This window comes from Diabrotica virgifera, chromosome 7, assembly GCF_917563875.1.
Source record: "Diabrotica virgifera virgifera chromosome 7, PGI_DIABVI_V3a".
NCBI classification, from domain to species: domain Eukaryota; kingdom Metazoa; phylum Arthropoda; class Insecta; order Coleoptera; family Chrysomelidae; genus Diabrotica; species Diabrotica virgifera.
This window is the reverse complement of record NC_065449.1, coordinates 228864895-228889633: the sequence shown is the minus strand read 5'-3', so window position 1 is coordinate 228889633 and position 24739 is coordinate 228864895. Positions and strand designations below refer to the sequence as shown.

At 33.2% G+C, this 24739-nt stretch overlaps 1 protein-coding gene across 4 annotated transcripts in view; it reads left to right on the top strand.

Moving 5' to 3' along the window:
* Window positions 1-24739, top strand: part of LOC114344313 (serine/threonine-protein phosphatase 4 regulatory subunit 1) — a 669156-nt gene that overhangs the window by 613768 nt on the left and 30649 nt on the right. For all 4 annotated transcript variants that reach the window (XM_028295161.2, XM_028295168.2, XM_028295154.2 and 1 more), the window contains one exon: window positions 13415-13734. In XM_028295161.2, coding sequence (XP_028150962.2) covers window positions 13415-13734 — 320 coding nt within the window. The remainder of the gene's footprint in view (window positions 1-13414; window positions 13735-24739) is intronic.

Sequence of the window (24739 nt, the reverse complement as noted above, 5' to 3'; positions counted from 1 at the left end):
TTTTTGGATAAGTTCTTGTTCTTCATTTGCCTATGGTATCTCCAGTATGGTGAGTTGCCTGCTAGTATTTGCTCCATTATTTCTTCACTTCTCATATGTTTGCCATTCACAATTATTACTCCCAAGTATGTAATTAAATAATTGTTGAACTCTTTGAAAGTTGTAGTTTTCCATCTTGATTTCTCTCGTCTTGTTATCTTCTCTTCTAGAGCAAATTAAATATTTTGTTTTTCTTGTTTTTCCTTAATTTCTGGACCTCTTTTCCCTGCTTCATTTTCCAGGATTGTTAGTTAAGTTGTGGGCTATCGATTCTTTAATTCCTATGGGGTTGATGACTGTTCTTTCTACTGCTACGTTGAATAGTGTATTTAATAGGGAATCGCTTTGTTTCACTTATGTTTTTGTTACAATCGTGTTGTGCTACCTTCTTCTGTTGTTATTTTAGCTCGGGATCCATCCATAGTCATTTTTGTTAAGTAATCTGATTAAACTAAAAAAGGATAGCTCCCTGGGTTGGCTGTATACCATATAGTTAAAAAACTCTAACACCGAAGTAAAACAACTTCTATGTAATAGGCATATTAAAAATTTTAAAAATCCCAATGGATTGCCTAAAATGTGTTCAGGCCGAACGTTTTCAGACCTATCAGTCCATCATCAGTTAACCTAAAATATAATAAGTAATCCCACTATTAACAATTGAAAAAATGGTTGAAATTTTGAATGTTGAAAAACTTGTGGTTATGATTACTTACTCGAATACTTGCCAACTAGCCCCAGAACCAAACAATGGTTGTAATTAAAATGCAGTCTACATTATAGTGTGTTGAAATTAAGAAGGCTTAACGCCGATGTTAAAAGATACCTCTGGTTACATGGTGAAACCCTAAACGAAACCCTAAGCAACCATCTTAGGCCACGAATGTCTGCCAAGTGTCAAAAGTTCATAAGAAAATGATTGAAGTGACAGTGACGGTACAGGACTAAGGTAGTCGATTTTTTAAAATTATAACCAAATGGTCATGATCAAAATAATGATATGTAGTATGGTATAGTTAGACCCAAACCCAGACATCCAAAGTGAAAGTTATCCTCCAACACCAAATTGTTCTATATGGTCCACATAATGTTCAGAAAAAGTCACACCATTTAGAGCGTCGGGTTTGGGGGGTGAGGGGGGAGAAATCTGCAAATTCGTAGTTTTTATGTTTTTCGTCAATATTTCTAAAACTAAGCGGTTTAGCATGAACAACCTTCTACACAAAATTGTTCTACATTAAATTTGAAATAAAAAAGGCCCTATGCATAACCCTTCTAAAATGAACGGTTCCAAATTTACGGAGGTAGTATATAGTATAATTGGTACAAAAAAAGGCCTAACCCAGACATCCAAAGTAAAAGTTTTCCTTCAACACCAAATTGTTCTATATGGTCCACATATTGTTCAGTAAAAAGTTACACCATTTTAAGCGTCCGGTTTGGGGGGGAGATGGGGGAGAAGTCGGTAAATTAGTAGTTTTTTTACGTTTTTCGTCAATATTTCTAAAACTATGCTTTAGCGTAAGGAATCTTCTATAGAAAAATGTTCTATATAAAATTTAAAACAAAAAAGGTTCTATACATAATTGTTATAAAATCAACGGTTCCAGATTTACGGAGGGTGAAAAGTGGAGGTTTTCGATACTTTTTATATTTACCGATTTCTTCCCCCTCTCCCCCTCAAACCCGACGCTCAAAATGGTGTGACTTTTTTCTGAACATTATGTGGACCATATAGAACAATTTGGTGCTGGAGGATAACTTTCACTTTGGATGTCTGGGTTTTTGGTATAGTTATATCATAAATATTGCCCAAAAAATATAAAAAGTATCGAAAACCTCGACTTTTCACCCTCCGTAACTCTTTAACCGTTGATTTTATAACAATTATGTATAGAACATTTTTTGTTTTAAATTTCATGTAGAACATTTTTGTATATAACATTGTTTACGCTAAATCATAGTTTTAGAAATATTGACGAAAAACTTAAAAAAAACTACTAATTTACCGGCTTCTCTCCCATCTCCCTCCCAAACCGGACGCTCAAAATGGTGTAACTTTTTACTGAACAATATGTGGACCATATAGAACATTTTGGTGTTGGAGGAAAACTTTTACTTTGGATGTTTGGGTTAGGCCTTTTTTTGGACCAGTTATATTGTACTACCTCCGTAACTTTGGAACCATTCATTTTAGAAAGATTATGCATAGAGCCTTTTTTATTTCAAATTTAATGTAGAACAATTTTGTATAGAGGGTTGTTCATGCTAAACCGCATAGTTTTAGAAATATTGGCGAAAAACATAAAAAACTACGAATTTACCGATTTCTCCCCCCTATACCCCCCAAACCCGACGCTCAAAAGGGTGTGACTTTTTTCTAGACATTGTGTGGACCATATAGAACAATTTGGTGTTGAAGGATAACTTTCACTTTGGATGTCTGGGTTATGCCATCTTTTGGATCAACTATACTATACTAATGATAAAATTTCATAATATCTGAAAAGTCTATCGTTTAAATCTATTTCAATTAAAAGAAAGAGAAACATTTTGAAAAATGAATAACCATTTTCAATTTCAGAAGGTTCCCATTGTTTTCATTCTGGTGGGATGTAGAATAGCATTATGTTGTTTTATATGCCATTAGAGTGAAAACTTAGTCTTTTTTTTTTAGAAACATTTTGGTTTACAAAATTTGGAATTTAAAATTCTTAATTATCTGTTGACTACAAATTGACTATAAAATTACACTGATCAAATTAGTTGGATTATTTTTCAATGCTCGTTGCATAATATACTATTAAGGCACACAGTAGCGATCAACAGGTAGCAACAAACGCGGTCAAAGATTGCGAAAGTTCTGCGAACTTTCAAAAGTGAGGCAACAGTGCTTTGGTAATTCGACACTGACAGTGACGTTTATTTATACTATCAAAAACAATCATTTTTATACACATAGGCGCGAAATGTTGCCAAGTCAGTGACGTTCGATTTCTTGTTATAAAAAAATCGATTTTTAGTAATTCCAATGTGACACAAAATCTAGGCACGGGATAAAAAAGTTTATTTGAAGAAAGTGTATTTTTTTGTTTTTCTTAATGACGGTACAGGCTCCTTTTTTCAATATTTTATTTAGTTATAGAGTAATTTCCACATACTAACATATTTCTGAAATTGGGCTCTGTACCGCCATTCTTTATTATATTACGAATATGTGTGCCAAATATCTCGACAAAATATTCAAAATTAGAGCCGCAATCTTGGAACGCGTTTGTTGCTACCTGTTGATCGCTACTGTTTGCTCTTAAAGGAGATTCGTTAGCTTAGATATTTAAGGGAGTGGTCTAATATGAGCTCTTCAATTATCCATGGCATTATCCAAGTGAGATTTGCCAGTATTATTTCCGGCTTCCGACAAGAGAACGACATTGTAAGAAGTAGAAGAAGAATTGCATGAACGAATTCAGGAAAGCTGCAGTTTAATCAGTCGTAAGCTTCGATCAAACTGAGGGTTTATTAAAGGTGTTACTTCGTTTTTAAAATTCCAAAAAAGTTGATATTTCAACTTGAAACTCTTCCGTTTTAAATGTCGTATCCCTTCTAATATATAAACCTTAAACCATAAAAGTTGAGGTATGTTCATCTCTTAGAGGGAGGAACCACATATTATATATATGGCTGTGTGTTGTGTTTGTGTGTGTGTATATATAGGTCCTCGTACACATCTGCTCTACGTAAAGACCCCCAATGAAGCAAGAAATCATTGCGCTTTGAATCGTTGTGTCATTGCACCCGCGCGTCTTAAAAGAGGCGCCGCGTAGAATTCACAGCCGCAGTCGCAAACCCCGTCATGCTCGACTTATCCCAAAGATTTCAGACAAATTGCCACTTGGCCGAAATTTTCGTGGATATTTGTCTAGGTCGTCAAATTGAGTATTTTGTTGTACAAGGTGACCAGTTAGTAAGATACCAGAAAATAATTTTGATTTAAAAAATAATCTCCCTCTTATACAGTATTGCGCGAATTAATGGAATCATAGGGTGTTTTAATGTATTTATTTAGAAAACAATTATATTTTGACAAAACTATAGAGGTAAATAAATCCCCAGGCATTTATTCAATACCATGTGAAATACTACAGTTACTATAGTCCAGGGCCCATCTGTTTTGAGATGGACGTTGAGAGGTGACTCAAATTTTTTTGCAGAAATTGCTTGAAAATAACTCAAATAATAATATTTGACTAAGTTTTCACTCTAATGGCATACAGCATATCCCACCAGAATGAAAACAATGGGAACCTTCTCTGGTTACACCTCCGAGGCTTCTACAATTTGCAAGCCATACGGATGCTGAGACTAAGGAAGATGAGGGAATTCTACAATTTACAATTCACGTCCCATCTGCTCAGCGCGGTAAAGTTCCAACGAGACTGGTTCCCTTCATACTCCACACAGAGTAACTGTGTGGAGCTAGCGTGGCTAGCAGTTGCCGCTAGGGCATCTATGCCATTTCGTTCGTTGCAATTCGGGACTGCACGCTGGGGTTTGTTTTGGTTGGATCAGGGAGAGCAGCATATGTGCCTCCTGATGAGAGACTAATAAGTTTCGAAACCGGTAGAGGTGCTTGCAGCACTCTCTGATTGGAATGGAATATGGTTCGGCTGTATTTTCGTTTTGCAACGAAATTGAAAATGGTTATTCATTTTTAATAATATTTGAGTTATCCTCCCTCTCAAAAAGGTCCGGAACATTGTTTAAATAATTAAAATGTCAAAAAATGAAGGAAAAATTCGATTTTTTTCTTCGTTTTTTGATTATAACTTTAAAAATATTCATTTCCCATAAAAGATGTACTGACACAAAAGTTGCGTAATTAAATTTCCTACAATATAGAATTAGCTAAAAGTGGAAAAAATAGTCACCCTTGTTGCAAAATAGCAATAATTGCGAAAAAAACCATACAAAAACAAGTAATCGCATTTTACGTTTTTCAACCATTTATGCTACACTTATGACCTTCATATTTCAACCAGAAAAACTATATGATACAGTAAAACAATACTGTAAATTTCATTAAGATCGGTTCAATAGATTTTGCAAAATAAATTTTGCAATCCAGCTTTCGCAAAAACAATTCATTTTTTCAAAATGTTACAGGACTGAAAATAAAGCAGATAGCAAGTTGAAATTTTTTTTTTTCGTATAGAAGTGTACTGTACCTTTCATTTGCAATTTGCAAAATTAAAATCGATTAACTACCACGGCGTCAGGAATTTTTTAAATAGACATTAATTATTGGTGCTACGCTCAGGACAGCGGTGTTCGATTCACATGAAGTTGATTTCCACCAAAATTTCTTCTAATCTTCATATAATATATTATTTTCTTACTCTATATTTTGTTGTATTTTAATATTTTAATTCCACAAAAAACAAACTAATTTTATTATTGTTTGTGAAATATTGTTTAAACAATTGTATATGTTTAAAAATAATAAACTTTTATTCTCAAGTTAAAATATATGAACAAATAAAGTTTTTGCTAAAAAAAGTGTTATTTCAAAGGATAGAGTATGTGTTTTTATTTTGCAATAAACAATTTTATTTATTTATATCTAAATGTAATAAAAATTAAAATGTATCAATAATTCTAGAGTGCTATGTATTAAGAGTATAAGTCAAAAATGAAAATTTTTTAATTGGACTTTTCAAAGTCTTTTTTACCACTGATGAAATAACTATTACAACTAAATATGAAAATGGTGACGAAATATGATTAATAAATTAGTAATTAACTATTTTACTTTTTACTTTGGTAATACGTTATTAATTATATAATTAAAAATATAGAAGAATCCCGAAAAATCTTTTTTATGACTTATACTCTTAGTACATAGCACGTTAGAATTATCAAAGGTCATTGGAATGCCCAATCAGAGCAAACTATCCGGTGTCCTGCGCGCAACACCAATAATTAATGTTTATTTAAAAAATTCCTGCCGCCGTGGTGGTTAATCGATTTTAGTTTTGCAAATTCCAAATGAAAGGTACAGTTACACTTCTATAACCAAAAAAAATTCAACTTGCTATCTGCTTTATTTTCAGTCCTGTAATAGTTTGAAAAAATGAATTTTTTTTTGCGAAACCTGGATTGCAAAATTTATTGTGCAAAATCTATTGAACCGATCTTAATGAAATTTACAGTATTGTTTAATTGTATCATATAGTTTTTCTGGGTGAAATTTAAAGGTCCTAAGTTTAGCATAAATGGTTGAAAACCGTAAAATGCGAATACTTGTTTTTGTATAGTTTTTTCCCAATTATTGCTATTTTGCAACAAGGGTGACTATTTTTTAAATTTCAACCAACTCAATATTGTAGGAAATTTAATTACACAACTTTTATGTCAATACAACTTTTCTCGGAAATGAATACTCTTAAAGTTATAATCAAAAAACGAAGAAAAAAATCTTTCCTTCATTTTTTGACATTTTGATTATTTAAACAATGTTCCGGACCTTTTTGAGAGGGAGGATACCTCAAATATTATTATTTGAGTTATTTTCAAGCAATTTCTGCAAAAAAATTTGAGTCACCTCTCAACGTCCAAATGTACTAATATTTTTACAGATGCGCCCTGGTCTACTAGGTGACAAAGGATTACATTAATATCATCCATTCTATCTGTGTCGCTGTTTGGAATTCAGGAAAATGGCCATCTGATTGGTGTACCTCAATTTATATCCCACTACACAAAAAAGGAACTACTACCAGATGTGAAAACTACCGCACACTGTCACTAATAATACATGCTAGTAAAATCTTGTTGCATATCATCAAAAACATATTAAAAACCTATCTACATTACCAAATACCTCAGGAACAAGCAGGGTTTTGTAAAGGGTAAAGGTACAAGGGAACAAATCCTGAACCTGAGACAACTCATTGAAAAGTCTAGAGAATTTCAAGTACCTATGATTATATGCTTCGTTGACTACCAAAAGGCATTTGATTGTGTAAGCTGGATAAATCTGTGGTCAATTTTAATAGAAATGGGCGCACCAATGCACCTGGTGACACTTATTAAAAATCTGTACCAGTCCGTATAGCGACAGTACGACTAGATCATAAGTTCTCAAACCAATTCAAGACCGAGAGAGGTGTTAGACAAGGATGCGTGTTGTCACCTTACTTATTTAACATTTATGGTGAACATGTCATGAGGACGGTTTTAGAAGGATGGGCCGGTGGAGTAACAGTAGCTGGTAGAAAAATCTTTTGCAGTTGATCTTCTGCGAAGAGTTGAGTACGAAAGCAATAAAGTTGGTCTGAAAATCAATAAAGCTAAGACAAACATAGTGGTGGTCGACAGATTCGACACCACTCAACTGACTAACATGTTACAGGAATACCAGATAGTAAACACCTTTATCTATCTCGGGTCTAGTATAACTAACGATGGTAACTGTGAAGCAGAAGTTCGGAGACGTATTGGTATGGCAAAAAATGCGATGAGTCGCCTAACTGAAGTTTGAAAAGACAGATCTATCTCTCAAAATACCAAGATGAGACTGTTGAATGCCCTTGTATTCTCAATATTTCTATACGGAGCACTATAGAGACTTAGACACTTCGCGCATTCGAGCGCCAAAAAATTGATGCCTTTGAGATGTGGTGCTGGAGAAGAATGCTGCGCATACCTTGGACAGCTCATAGGACAAACGTTTCCATTCTAAATCAACTCCATATTAAAAAAAGGCTGTCCACACTATGTCTGCAACGAATTCTGCAATTTTTTGGTCACGTGGTTCGCAGAGGTGACGACAGTTTGGAGAGATTAATTATTAATTGTTTCTGGAAACGTTCCGGGGAGAAGATCAAGAGGACGATCACCAACTAGATGGTCTGACCAAATAAAGGATTCAGCTGGAAACTCATTCTGCGAAGCTCTTAGAGCAGCTGAAGATACAGACCAATGGAGAAACATTGTTAGGAATATTGGAAGAAATCACATGGGGAAACGACAAGAGAGAGAGAGATAAAGATAAAATTACAATATTTAGTAGAAAATATGTGCCCCTTTGTTGCAATTACCACTTTTACCCGTTTTGGCATAGATTCTACGAGCTTCTGATAGTTCCCAGATATCCGTTCATCTCAAAACCAAACCTGAATGACAGCTTCTATCATTTTTATTTTTGTAGTACAGTCGATTTTGCGTAGTCTAGCTTTGCAGATGGCCCATAAATTTTCAATGGAGTTGAGGTCTGGCAAATTACCTGGCCAATCTAAAACATTGATCCTCTCATTTTTGAAAAATTCCATTATTTGTTTTGACTTGTGACAGGGAGCAGAGTCCTGTTGAAGAATAGCTTCTCCTTGGGGCTGACATTTTTGGAGTTCTGTGTCCAAACGCTTTTTTAACGTGGATTTGTATTATTGGCCGTTCATCATGCCTTCGATTGATACCAAAGATCCAACCCCCATGTATGAAAAACATCCTCAAAACATTTTTTTGACTGGATGTCAAAAATGTGGAAAATGTCACAATGATTCCATTAATTCGCACAATACTGTAGTTGAATTGTTTTTAGGGAAGATACAAAGTGGTAAAAGACCTCTTTTATAGATGGGTTATTTGACGTTGTAAACACTAATCATAATCTCCATGTTGAGTCCAAAACATTTCTTCTTTTTTTTGACATCATAACTTTGCATGGGTCTTTTCCTGTTTGGCTATGTCCTTCCATTCAGATCTCTCTTGTGTCCTTCTCCTCCATTGTATTACATTCATGGTTTTCAGGTCGTCTTCCACGGGATCCAACCATCTCGATCTGTCCCTTCTCTTTTTTTTACGTCTTCCTATTGGCTTCCATTGTACTATTTTCTTTGATGTCTTTGCTTCTTCTTGTCTATGGGCATGTCCCAGCCATGACAATATTTGACTTTTCACAAATCTTATCATATTGTACCCTTCATTTAATTTATTAATTTCTCAGTATCTTTCTCTTCATTATCTGGAGTTGCGTCTACATCCACAACATATGCTACCCCCTAAATATAGCGATTATCTTGCGTTCTAGGCTGTTTGAATGGATTCTTTTCAGATCACCTGTTAATCATATCTTTTTTGATATCTATATGTCGTTCATCGACGTCTATTCCTACGTTATCCCAGTTGAATATCTTAAAAGCATATTTATTTTATAGTGACAAGTGTTGTTTTGGTTGAAAACATCTCATTCGGCATCTAGTTTCGTACTGTCTCTGTTTGAGTCTTGTGGTATTCATAGCATTTTCTTCTTGGCCTATGTTTGGACATATGCCTCTCCCAACTACTTTCAGTTCCAATTTGTTCCGGATATTCTTTTTATATCATCTGCCCATCTCATCCTGTGGCCTTCCTCTTGGCTGTTTACCTTCGTGAGGTCTTCAATGTAAAGATGTCGTTCCTGAATATGTACTAAATCGTATATTATTCCTACCTATATTTTATTAAATAAGAAATATTTTAGTTTCAGTTTCTTTCAAAACATTATTTCACCTTCTAAAATGGTAGATGTCAAAATATTGACGTTGTTATTTGCTATTACTTCATCACTTTTGCTTCTAAAGGTTGTGTCTTGCTGTTATTATCTTTTGTTAGTAATTTTGATTGAATACATAGCATTGTTATGTGTGGTCAATACTATTGTATGGAACGGAACGCTGATAAACAAGTTATAAGCCTTTGAACTCTGACTTTATAGAAGGATCTTGAAAATACATACCTTGGACAACCCACACTGCCAACGAAAATGTCTTGAGGAGAATAAGTATAGATAGGGAACTGCCAAAGATCATCAAAGTTAAAAAGTTAGCTACCTAGGACAACGGCGTCACCAGGATGATCGTAAGGGGGTGTTACAACTACTGGAGGGTCGCTGGCGGGTATGGATTAGTAATGGTGTTAAGCGCATAGAGCTCAAAGTACATCCCAATGGGTAGGTTACAACCCCCCCCCCTGGTTACGCCACTGACCTAGGATACATAAAAAGAAACGAAAAGTACCGAATCCCGCAACTGATATTCAAGGGAAGATTGAAGGAAAACGAGGTCCCAGTAGACGCCAGATTTCATGGCTTAAAAATATCAGAGACTGGACCGGCCATGATTCAACATCTCTGTTTAGAGCCGCATTGGACAGAGACAGATTTGCCAATGTAGTCGCTAACCTCCACTAAACGAGACAGCACCACAGGAAGAAGATATAATTTTGATATACTACTAACTTGGTCTTTACTCTTGGTTAATAATCATCATCATCAATGGTACTACAGCCCTATGAAAGAGCCTCGACCTTCCCAAGTCTATTACGCCAGTCAGTCCTATCCATTGCCAACCGTTGCCAGTTTGCTGCGCCTATTTTTCTCCCATCCTCATCTACACTATCCTTCCATCTAAGTTTTGGCCTACCCCTATTTCTACTTCCCACAGGTTGTGACATAAGGATCCTTCTAGGAGGGTTGTTATGCTGTGATCTTGCTAGATGTCCTGCCCATCTTAGTCTTCCTATTCTTATAAGAGATACTACGTCTTTACCACCAAATATATGTTTATATCTGTGGTATACTTCGTAATTGTACCTCCTCCTCCAAATACCATTTTCACAGATGCCACCGAATATTCCTCTCAGGATCCTTCGTTCAAATATAAGCAGAAGGTTTTCATCTGCCTTGGAGATGGTCCATGTCTCCGATCCATATGTTAACACTAGTTGTATAAGGGTTTTGTATATGGTTATTTTTGTTTTTTGGCTTAAGTTTCTGCTTCTCTTAGGCAAGCTGCACACCAAAGAAACATGAAACGTAAACATGAAACATGAAACGAAAAACAGGTTTTATGAAAATAAAACACTGCTAAAAAAATCTTAAAGTTCGCCTACCAATGAAACGAGTGTGATTCATGCTGATGACACATTTTTATTTTCGGAGAGTTTCATAAATGGCCGGACGTATATTTGTTTAGCACTGTTTTATTTCCATGAAACGTAATTTCCGTTTCATGTTTCTTTGATGTGCCTGCCTTATGTCTACTCAGTCCAAAATAGCATTTGTTCGCTAGGATTATGTATCCTTCGATTAATTTCTTCCGTCATGACGTTCTCCTTGGTGATCAGAGAGCCTAAGTATGTGAATTTGTCCACCACTTCAAACGTAGAGTTATCATGTTAGTTAACGTCAGTTAATATGTTTACAAATTTTGTGTCTTCTTCTTCTTTAAGTGCCATCTCCGCGACAGAGGTCAGAAATCATCATAGCTATTCGGACTTTAGAGATGGCTATTGCTGTTCTGTACGATGGCTTCAAAAGTTCATTTGATGTACATCCTTACCATTCTCTCAGGTTGCGTAGCCACGATATTCTGCGTCTCCCTATACTTCTTTTTCCTTGAATCTTTCGTTGCATAAGCAATTGGAGCAAGTTTTATCTCTCTCCACGTGTAATATGTCCGAGGTACATATTTTAATTTTCTTGTTTTGATGGTATTTAAGATTTCCATTTCTTTATTCATCTTTCTCAGAACCTCTTTGTTTGTGACGTGTTCTGTCGCAAGATATTTTCAGAATTCTTCTGTACACACACAGTACAGTGGTGCTAAAAAAGTCAAGTTAATAATTCCGTGTCGCTATAGTACGGAAAAGTTGCGATTGGTAATTATGCGTTATTCTGGTCACCAGCCTCTGAAGATCCCCAATATTTTCGGCTAAGATGAGAGTGTCATCCGCGTATCTAATGTTGTTAATGGGAACTTTTTTCCAATATTCCAAATAAATTTTTATTCCAGCAGTTTCTCCCTCAAGAGCTTTTTCAAGATCTCTTCTCCTGTGCCTTAAGGCTATTTATATTCCGATTTTTTTTAATCTGACAATACGGACAGAAAAGGTGTCGTTAAAAAAACAACACAATTTTTTATATTATATTTTGTTCAATATATTGCAAAATAATCCTTTAGATATTCAAAAATAAAAAAGCTCTACGCCATTGCATATACACATATCAAAGCCAATTCAATTTTTTATTCGATATCAAAATAGAACTTCCTTTAGAATAATAGAAATGAGGAAGATTGTCCTAAATGTTTCAAGTTGTTTTGACTACAATGAAAATAATACATCTTAAATAAATTTCTACAGAGTAAAGATTCTCCTTTTAATGAATAATATTGAAGCTTGAAAAATTGACGTCACTTTATAGTTTTATTTTTGTCAGTCATTTTTTGAATGTCTATTCTAATTATTATAAAGCCAATGAGAATTATGAACATTTTCCCGCTAAAACTGCTTTTTCTTATGAAATGACAAACCTATTTTTCAGAAAAATGATTAGGTAAAACTGCTTTGAAAAAAAGCATGTAACAAAATTCTTGCGAAACGGAAGTAACTGTTATAATTAGAGCCTTTAAAGATTACTCATCTTAACGTTCCACAAATTTAATTTTTTCGTGACATGAATAAAGCTGAATCATACGTCGATATGTAGATTTCTAAAAAGAACCATTTAAGTCAACGGTCATAGAATAAGAGGGAAACCCAGAACTAAATAGACTGGAGACTTTAAAACATTTGGATAGTTTGTAAAAGGGATGGATAACTGGCAAGGCAACAACAGAATGGCCAATGATTGCCCATATAAGAAGTATGCCAACAAATAAAAAGATAATGTCATGACGTGTGAACTTTCAAATAGCCAAAACTAATTATCTTTATAGTAAAATTAAGAGATTTGTAATAAATTCCTCATTTATAACAACAGATCCAACACAAACTGTATATTGTAGGAAGGACGCTCCAGACATGGGCGGTGCTGCGCGAAGTTGAATGAAATAAGGTGAAACGGTGTGACAAGCGCGTACTACAAGAGCGTTCAACGATCTCTACTTGCCGCCGCGATCCTAGCGCCTCGCAGCGGCAATGCCATCAAGTAGGCGTGCTCGGCATGGCTGTGAGAACGCTTCGTGTTTGCGTTTGTGATTTTTCTCAATTTTTGAAGAAAAAATCCATCAATTTTTTCTATAACCAGTGAAAAAATGTAGATAAACATGTAGGGTAAGTCGTGAATAGGTTTTTGGTGCATATCTCTAGATATTTCGGCTGTGTTTGTGCAAAGCGTTTCCGGTTAACCTGCAAGAATATTTTGGGCTCAAATCAAAATGGAGGCAAACCGCGTGCTTCTACGTTTGCCGCTTTTTTTTCTTGTTGCCACTTACCGGGGTTATTGAATCACTTCACAGTGTAATTGGTATTTGTTTTTTATTATTAATATCATATATTTTTATTTTATTAACGATAATTCTTTTACAATTCTAATAATGTTCTTTTTTGATTGTAGAATCGATCTTAAGGGTTGAATTACTAGAGCAAATACCTCACATTGCCGCACAAGCACAAGCCATAGCATGTTCGAGAACATCGTCACATCAAACATTTAAGAACATCGTCAGTGATCACATTATTCCTTTCGTTGTAAGAAGTTTAGGATGTTCAGAAAATACCCTAGTTTGCCACTCGACTCTAATCCAATTGATAGAACAGGGTTTTATTTCAAAACTACAAGCCGAAATCCAAGTATGTCCCACAATTTTGGCGCTCACCAAATTAGACATTAGAAAATTAGAAACCACCACAGATGTAAATACTAGTGCTATTAATGTAAGTATTTAAAGTGACTTATTTTATTCATTTTTTCAAATTTGTTACACTTTTGATTTTATATATCTATTTTTTTTAATTAGTCTATGCATTTTCTTGATCTTAATGCTCGGGTAGTGCTCTGTTGCTTCCGTGACTAAAACCAAGTAAAGAAATGTTTTGGTGGAACTTGGAAATTATAATAAGAATATGACTTGTAAATGTAAATAAAAAAAAAACTAATATAATTATTGTTAAGCTTAATTTTTTATTCCATTTTTAGTTTGTTCCTAAGTTTGCAGAGTATCTGCATCCCCATTTAAGAAAATATAATTATCTAAATACTTATCTTAAATTAATTTTTTTTTAATTAAACGAAAGACTAACTGAGATCTGAAATCATCCACAATCTACTATCAAAATAGAAGCCCTGAAATAATGATGCTATTACCCGAATATTAAGAGGTCATTTTAGGTTTAAGTTGACGATTTCGTGTATAACAGGTGGTTAATAGGATATAATTAAGTCCACATATTTATTAATTTCAATATTTAGGTATAATCATTGCAGGTAAGAATGTATCAATTTTTTTACTCCATATCCCTGTATTGTAATTTTATTTTATGATTAATTTAAAAAAATCTTACCTTAATCGATTACGAAGAGAATTAGTGATAGATACATGCTTTGGCAACCTAGACAATTGATTTGCAAGTTAATAATATACAGTCGAATTTGCTAATTGGAATAGCCTTCGTGTAAAAAAAAAGTATTCCTTTAACCGGGATATTCTAATAATTGATCACTTATGGCTAGTAGAAACGTTTTGGGACCTCAAATTTCTATTCCTTAAACCAGGATATTCCTTCCTTTAACCAGTATTCTAATAAGCAGGTTCGACTGTATCAGATGTAGTAAGATTGAAATAAACTAATTGCTTAGTAGGGAACTTGCACATTTTTTTTTATTACATAATGTTCAGTTTTGTATAAAAATGAGATTTCCAAAATTTCATGCTTCAAAAACTCAATAACTTAGAAGTACAAATTTAAACTCTTCAGTATCTTAAAATAGGTCAAACGGCCCGTGACGTCACTCAGTTTAACTATATGGTTCCGTTTATGGTTATAATTAAATATATTCTTCTTCTTCTCTAGTTTATTGGCCTCCACCTATTTTGGTATACCTCGTCGCGAAATAAAGGAAAAATATTCATATTCTATTAACATTTATCCTATGTCATTTATTTATTTATTTATTCACGGGCAAGCCCTATTCCGATATAAATTTTACAGTGTTCTAAATTATATAACATAATTATACAATTATATAACATTAATGTTAACCAATTATATAACATAAACTATCGTAATATAACATATAACCAAGTGGTTTGAGAAAAAATAACTCGTATGAGTAATACAGTTACAAAAAAGAAAAAAAAAGAATAAGATAACATTAGGTCAGTACAATTACAAACAAAAGATATCACCTAAATCAATTCGGAAATGTTGTAAGGTATAACGGTTTTAAGTTATCTAATACATACAGGTCATGTAACACTAATCACAATACAAAAGCTCTGGCCGAAAATATTAAAAATATTGTAATAATATATACCAGTTTGTTGACATTGGAGTTTGATATAGTTATTGAAGGAAACGAAAGAAGGTTTACTACGGAAAATAAAACCATTTTGTAAAAGTACAGTTTTCTATGAATAGTTCAAACGATCAAAACGTCAAATAAATGTATTTTGTACTGACGTTTATAACGTCTAATTTAAAATTCTGTTTACTTTGTTGGAAAAATGTAAATGTACAAATGAATGATGTCACGACGCGTTTTAGGCCACCTGTTTTAATTTGAATTTTTAATCGCCTTTGGGGGCCAAACGAAAGACCTACAAAAATTTTTTATCTTTGATACATGTTTTAAATTATGTTCTGTTGTGATTTATAACATTTTCTTCGAATTTAAAAATTTATGCAAGTTCCGTATTCAAAGTGTGCACATTTTTTGTTTAATTCTGTTGTAATAACTTCGTAATTTACACCAGACATGGCTTTCCTAAGAATACAAAATAAAAATGGGTGAAACGTGTACTGTTCTATTATTCTAGAATCGATACATGTTATTAAATGCATTTTCATTGTTATAATGATAATTGAAAGGTGATGATCAATGTAACCTATATGTATAGTCCATTTATTTCACTTTTTAGGGAGTATGGCGAAAATGTATTTTCTTATATTTCTTGCTTGTATGTTACGTAAAGGATGTAAACAGTACGTTTAAGGCTAATTTTCACAGATCCGATATCCGAAGACCTGAAATACGAAATTTTTTCGTACGATTATATTTGATTGTCGTATCCGAAATTTTTTGACATTTGTGTAATATGTCAGATTATTCCATGGATTGATATTTGATACAAATGTTTACTGTTGGATATTGAACAGGAAGATATAGATAGTTTTATTTCGATTTTATTCTTATTATTGTTTGGATCATCATGGATTCGTCAAATTATCTGTTTGAAGAGGATAAAAATGTGAGTTATTGTTAGAAGTACCATCACATCCATTTATAATTAACTGTTTTTAATGGGAAATACAATTTTACTAAAAAATAAAATCATTTTTTTTATTAAAATTGTGGCTTATTTCTCATCTACATGTAATAAAAAAATAAGGTAACTGTTTTAGGAACATTGTAATAGTGGTAATGCTTGCGTGAAAGACATGGGTAGTGAGATGTTCATATTTTTTGTCTCACTACCTTGTCTTTCATGTAATTGTAACCCAAATCACTGAGTTAATCAAATTAGAACATATTTTTGAGTTTGCCACTTCTCGTCAGAGTTGGCAGTTTTAGATTATCGTTCTATCACAGCCAGCTTTGATGAGCAGTGTTGGATTCATAACCCAACCTGGAAATTCTACGATTATATATTTGCTCTTTACATGTTCATCAATTTGGTTGTGAATTCTTTTATTTCAAGATATCACAGCCACTTTGATGAGCTATGTGGGGAGTGCATCATCAGTTCATCTCATGAAGAAAGAAGAAAGAAAAATTAATGCCATACGCGTCAACTTGGTTGTGAAACCTTTTTATCAGTGGTATCACAGCCATTTTGACGAGTTATGTTGTTAATACATTCTACAAGAATCCTCCACAATGAAGAATTGTCTTGTTTACATGTTGTAAGTGTTTAGGCTTATTTAGATTATTAATATTTTTCTAGTTATTAAACGATTCAGCAGTTTTAAGACATGTGTGTACCCCAATATCATTTCAATTAGTCATTTGGAAAAAATCATTAAATCTTACTTTTTTATTGGTAAATGCATGTTTCTGAGAAACATATTTTTCATCAACTATAATTACTTGAGATTTGATTTTATTGCATGTTAATAGTGTGAATAATGAATGGTGATTAGTCATTTTCAAATGTATTAAAAGTTTTCCTATGATTTTTTTTTAGAAAATACTTGTTTTTCAATAAACTGGCAATGAGAACAGGTTAGTATAAGGCACCATGCAAAAACATTGTATAAAGAATTGTAAATTTCATCAACCAGATGAAAAAATGTACACTTTTGAAAATTATTACCCTGTGCTAATTATTAGAAACTATGCCATGAGTAAATATGTTTTGCACTAAAGTCAGAATAAGCATTTGGTGGTTTCATTCATTCCAACTGGGGTTTTCTATATATCATAAATATACTGTGAGTTCTGTAATAACAGGATTAATAATATCTTTTAGTAAATTTACACCATCTATTGCTGTAAATTATCCATTTTTTTTTTATTATAATTGAGCTAGGTTACCAAAGGCATCAATATAGGTACTATATTTTTTTTGTGATAGTAATATGCACTTTACATCTAAGATAAAGTGATGAGTGCGCTAATAATGGGCAAAATAACTCAAAAGACGGAAACATAATATGTTGTGAAATAAAAAGAGATGAAAGCGGTAGAGGTTGGAAATTATCAATAGAAACGTATAAATTTACATATTTATAGTTTCCCACCTTTAGACATATCGGAGGAGTTTGACAATTGCCACTGCGACAGTTTGACTCCGATACATCTAGAGGTGGGAAACTATCAATATAATTGTAAAATTATAGGTTTCTATAGATAATTTCCCACATCTACTAGTGTAGTATTATGTTTTCCGTTATTTTGCCCATTATTAGTGCACTCATCACTGTATAATCAAACAAATTGTTTTGGCATTTCCAAGGATACAATAGTGAAATTTTTTTCTCGTAACATATTTCTTTATTAGTGTATGAGAATTAGATATTATGGATGAGTTTAATTGGATAATCAACATGAAGTTTTCAATTTATGTTGACATATAACATATTTCTCAGTATGTTGTAGCAAGTTTGGATTCTGGATACCATCTACATTCGAAGTGCCGTGCCGCTCATCAAGTGGTTGTGAAACGGATAATTGGCTCGTATCACAGCCAGCTTTGATGAGCGATGCAACATTTATGACCATCAATGCAGCATTTGTGATCAGTGTAGCATTTGTGATCAGTGCAGTTGCAGTCGCTATTGGTTTTGGTATGGGAGTTATAATATGGATGTAGGCTTTCGCTCATCAACTGGATGTGAAATGTTTTTACTTTCATATCACAGCCAGCTTTGATGAGCGTAAGAGTGCATTAAAATCAACTTTGAAGATTTATATATTGAGGAACCTGAAGTGGATATACTGTTGTAAATTAATTGTTTTTTATTAAAATTGAATAAACATTCTTTTTTACCCAAAACTTGTTTTATTATTGTCATATTTGCCAATACCATTCAAAATAAACTAGAAACTGTTAATTTGGAGATTGGAGTTCCTTGAACCCACAAATATTTATGATGTTTTGTGTAAACAAGTTGATAATGAAGTGACATCATTGTTTTAGTATTTAGTTTTCTCAAAATTCATTAATCTGAATTAAAGTTTGCAAGTTCAACTGATTCATGCTATAACTTCAAATGAATGGACTAAAAATTTGTAAGAAACAAATAATTTTATTAACATTCCTATATTGAGAAAAACAGGATATCTTTCTTTATAAGTATTAAATTAAAATGTTCCCTGTACTTTCGTTGAGCGAGAAAGAAGAATTGATGAACCTCAACATTTGGAAACTACAACCTACTAATGATTGTTGTCTAAGTGGATTTTCAGAGAAGTTTTGCAAAGTCCAAATATCATCTGTGATGTGACAATACCTCCTATCCGCTGTAACATGAGTTTTGTAGGAGAGACGAAAAACCTTTTAGGGATACGTTTTCATATATTTTTTACTTGATATATAAAGTATTAACATTTTATTTTATAAATCAAGTCAAAAAAATATATAAAAATAAGAGGTAACCCTAAAAAGGGTTTTTCCTCTCTCCTACAAAATTCATTACAGCAGATAGGAGGTATTGTCACATCACCGATATAAGGATGGCCTCTGTGCAAAAGGTAACAAGTCAAATTTCCTTCAGCAACTTAAGGCACAAAAATACTAAATTATTATAAAATGACTATGTACTTTTAATGATTAGTCTGAGCTAAAAAAAATCCGCTGTTTTTAAGTGTATTTTCTTGTGGCGTATAAAGTACGCCACACGGGTAGTTAAAGGTTAAAGGATTCTACATATCGCTACCTACATTCTAATACCACATATGAGGATTTTTGGGCGAAAAAGTTTTCTCGTACTTGGGATTAGAATCATTCGGTAGAGCGTGTGCAATATACTCAGAATCAAACTCTTTCGCCTAAAAATTCTCATATGTGGTATTAGAATGTAGGTAGCGTTATTATCATGCACTCATCGTTTCCGGCACGTAGCGTAGTCTCCGAAAAACCTGGGTGTCTGATATTGTCCTTTTCATGAGCATTTTTCAGTGCGTAACAAATGATAGGAAAAAGGGTAAGTCCGTGATAATACACATTTATGACATTTTAGTTAAATCTGACAGTTGTCACATTTTATTTTCAATTTGGAATAAAAACAAATCAAATGTGTTTCTTGCATTTATAAAATGGTATTTTCTTTGATTTGTATAGTCTTATAAATTATACAGATTATATTTGTAATATTATTATCTAATTAAAAAAAATTATTTTTTTTATTATGGCACCATCTATCGACAACTAGAATAAATGTCTGTAATCACGGATGTGCCTTTTTTTCTGTTACATACAATTTAATGCGTTAGAAAGAAATCGAAAAACTGACGCACTGAAAGATGATCATGAGAAAAAGAATACCATACGTTCCGGACAGTATGAATTGTTCATATTTAAAACCATTAAAATCAATATTTTTCGGAAACTAAACGCTAAACTTGCATTATAATATGTAGAGTCCTTAAGAATGAATAATGACAGACTATGGAAGTTGGCCAGTAGAAGGACCAAGGAAGAGGTGGATAGATGAAGTGAAGTGAGAACTGATACTAAATAGATATTGAGGGTGGATAACTGGAGGGAAGCAGCCAGGGGCAGAGCTACTTGGAGGTGGATGGTGGGAGATGCCAGGGTCTGCCAAGAGAATATTTTAATAAGTGGAAAGTGGTACTTTATATTTGGTTCTTTTCCATCCTTGCTTCTTTATCTCTTCCAAAATTCGATTCAGTATGTTATGTTCCCATCTTTATAGTTGCTTCTCTTCAGCTTTATAGCAAATCTAAGTCTCTTCTCTTGTGTATGTTTGTCTTACTACTGTTTTAATAGACTTCTTCATTTCCTGTAAATTAAAACTCAAATAAGGAAACTATAAACTGATATTACTTTAATGTGTTGATACTGTGATCATAAATAAGTTTTCTCTTTTAAACTTGACTTGGCAACTTTTTGTTTTATGGGATTTAATTTCTTCTTTTTGATTAGTATGTTCTGTGGTCCATACTTCCAAGTATTTATACGGGGATATTTGTTAAATTTCTGTATTTATTATCTACTACTACTTGATCTCTTATATTTTATGATATCTTTTTAAATCATTAGCAAAAGGTAGGCATCAGCATGGGCGCCCATATAAAAATATTCAGGGGGGGGCAGACGTGAAGATTTTGCACATTACATTTTGTACACTATGGATAACAATATATAGTTTAAAGCACCCGAAAAGCCAAGGGGGGCCACGGCCCCCCCTGCCCATGGGTATGGGCATCACTGCTGTTTGTTGTAAAATTTTCTGTTTCTTTCTAAAGAACCGTTTCATATTATCGATTCTAGAAGTGAATTAGAACAAAAATTGTGAATTATCTACAATAGATGTCATTGCCTAGCCTCAACTTTGGATACTCGGCTGGTTAATAGCTTCAAAAAGTGTCTTAATTTTATCCTATGTCCATGAATATTGTGTGTAAGAGTCTTCGCCTGCTTAACAATGGTCTTTCATTGTGTCCTGTTTGATACTTTTCTTCGCCACTGCCTAATGTTCTTGGTTCATCAAAATTGGCTAGCAGAATGATATCTTCCAAGTTCTTTTTTTAAGGGGCTATCCTAGTTTAAAAGTACGAAGTTCATATACTTTTTTGGGAATTTCTAAAATAAAAAGTACTCTACCAATTGTTTTGAAAATTTGCATGAGCATTTATTATAAAAAGAAGTACATGTAAAACAATTTTCATAAAAAATATTGAAAAACGATTTATGCGTCATCTACTGGCACCGTGAAAATAAAAACAGCTTCATTGCTACAGTGATTGGAACTAATACGAGATCCTGAAACATAAAATTTCAAAGTTATTTTCTATACCATCAACTAGGGGTTTTTTGATCGGATAAAAAATATCAGTTTGGCTGTTTTTGAAACTGAAAATATTTTAGTCAATTTTAAAAAAATTTTCAACACTTCCTCATTTTTCCAAATTTTAATATATTTCATAACTCCTAGTTGATGGTATAGGAAATAACTTAAATTTCAATAATCACTTTGAAATTTTATGTTTCAAGATCTCATATTAGTCCCAATCACTGCAGCAGTGGAGCCATGTTTTTATTTTCACGGTGCCAGTAGATGGCGCATAAATCGTTTATCAATATTTTTTTATGAATATTGTTTTATAATGAATGCTCATGCAAATTTTCAAAACAATTAGTACAGTACTTTTTATTTTAGAAATTCCCAACAAAAGTATATGAATTTAGTACTTTTACACTAGGATAGCCCCTTAAGAATAGATTAGTATGTCGGACCATTCTACTGGCGTCTCTTTCGTCTTTCCAAATAGGTCCAATTAATTTAGCTAGTTGCTTCGCTAATAGCTCTCCACCATCTTTGAACATTTCTACACATTTTCTCCCGGACTCGTTAAAATTGTCAATTTCTCGTGTTCTGTAATTCGTCTTTTGTTCAACTCTCATTGTATGTGTTGCTATTTCTGTCTTGTCTTCTTGCCTTTAGTATGCTATTGTCGTATCTCTGAATGCTTTTTCTTAATGCGTGAGCTCAGATTTTCCCCTCCTACATCAATACTAGCTGCAATACTTCAATTTATTGCTCATGTGATCAGCTAAACAAACCTCCTCTTATGCTCGTGACTTTTGTATGATGTTTTTGTTTGATCAAGGTCCTTGTTTTACCAACGGACGTTCATGTTCCTTTGCGACTGAGTTACACATAGCACATCATGTTGTTTTCCTATTTTCACATTGCGGTCCTTCAGAGATATTTACGTATGTGTATTTCTTTCGTTTCTCTTTTTCCCTCTCTTATATGGTAGGTGATTCGCATTTTGCTGAAGTAAAAAACTCGCAGTGTGCTTGAATCCTGGTCCGGGGTACAGAAAAATAAAAAGGGTACTTCTACATGAATGCTGCTTGAACTAGAATACGCTGGTGTCTAAATCGCCCATGGTGAAGTAGTAACTCCAAAGATGAGAGCTTCCGCTCATCCAATAGGGATCTGTGGTGAAATATCACCAAGCCCTCATCTCTTGCCATACTGGCTTGAAATGTAAATGTAATTATTGAATGTAAGGATCTTAATCCTAATGATCTTATTTTGACCACAAATTCTGTGGGGTTCCTCCTTGGATCAAAGAGGAACCCGTGCATTAAGATTGTACATATAATAACAAGAGGCTTCCTCTTAGAACAAGAGTCTTCACATGGACATGTTTTCAAAAATGACCAAAAACACTTGGTAGTAACTTGAAAATAGTTATTTATGAAACAGTTCGTGAAGTATGCTTTTTGTGAACGCACGCGATGTTTAGAGCACGAGCGACAGCGGAGCGAGTGCTATACATCGAGTAAGTTCGCAAAAAGTACTTCACGCACAGTTTCATACAATATTTTATCTACGATAAGCAAATAAAAAAACTAACTCTTCGTCACTGGAATTCATTTCTATTCTACAATTTTTAGAACTTTGACATTTAAAAATTCTAACTTTTTTCAAACCACAATACTGTCAACTTTTGTCGTAATTTATTGCTGAAAATGTCATCACCATAACAACGCGAGAGTTAAGGATATTTGATTATATGAAAGTGTGCGAAAAAGTAAATCCCATTTAAAATACATTGTTACTTCACGCACACTTTAAATCCTTCACGCACTGCTATCTATAATGACAGTTTTCACAAACTAAAAACTTATACATAATATGACAGAGTAGATAAAAATTATTTTATGGTTATTTCGCCGGACTTGTTTGAATATTTTATTTTTCATAAAAGTACGTTAAAATATTCAAAAACATTGTTTGCAAATAAATTATTTTCTAATCTGACTTAATTTTATAGCAATTTAAAATGAAAATTAGGCCTCTAAAATTATTAAGTGTATTATTGTTTCTTAGTAACATCTGTTTTGTTTTAATGCTTTTTTTAAGTTGATGAGAATAACTATTAAAAGTGACTCATTAGATAAATATCAGGAAGTGAGATTAGAATATAAAGTGACTCTTTCAAAAAAACATTCCATTGGAAGTAGGTATTTTAGAAATTCGTTTCTTACAGGGAAATACAAAAGTGTGTATTGTCGAAGCGAAGATCGGTGGAATATGCGCATTTTATCAATGAAATTCGATATTTTTACGATATTCCAGAAGCCGCTAGAGATAAAATGTTTTAACGACCTATTAATCATTCATAAATACTCAACGGATATTAGTACAGTTAAAATAATTAAGACGATTACCGGACAACATTGATTTAATGAGTAAAATTTAGTTTTTTTTTAATTTAATGACAAAAAAAGCAAGCCCATTAGCAGAACCCAATTAAAAATTATTTTGCACATCATATTTGAAACATTATTTGGTTGAAAAATCTCATTTTTGTTGGCAAAAAAATATATTAATTTGTTTGGACTAAATTACAGTTGTGCTTATCTTAAAAAGGATATGTTACTATCAACATTCGCACAGTGTTGCCAAACTGAATTTTGTTATTTTGGGTGTAAATTTTTTCCACGGATCTCCGAGGGTACTATACCATTTTATTTACTCGATATTTTAGTATCTCAAGATTCAAACCTTTTTGAAGATTTTTCTTCTTAATTTTCTTCTTCAATTATTACTATTATTAGATACTTTGTTAAGAATACTTCGAAGAGCTTCTAAATGAAATTCCCACAACAGAATATGCAGAAGAAGAAGAAGAACCGAATGAAAATATTGATCAAGATGAAATACAGAAAGACCGCCTAATGAAAAAGAAATAATAAAGAAACTAAAGAAAAACAAGAGCCCAGGTAAGGATGAAATAACAGCTGAAATGTTTAAATGTGGAAGACCAGTACTAAATGAGCATTTGGAAAAGCTGATAAAAGAAATTTGGGAACAAGAACACATACCAAAAGAATGGACTGAAGCCACACTGTCCAATTCACAAAAAAGGCGACAAAAGTTTATGCCATAATTACAGGGGAATAGCCCTACTAAACGTCGCATATAAAATGCTTGCAGTACATATAAAAGACAAGATAACACAAAAGATAGATAATGCCATAGGATAATATCAATGTGGATTCAGAAGAGGACGCAG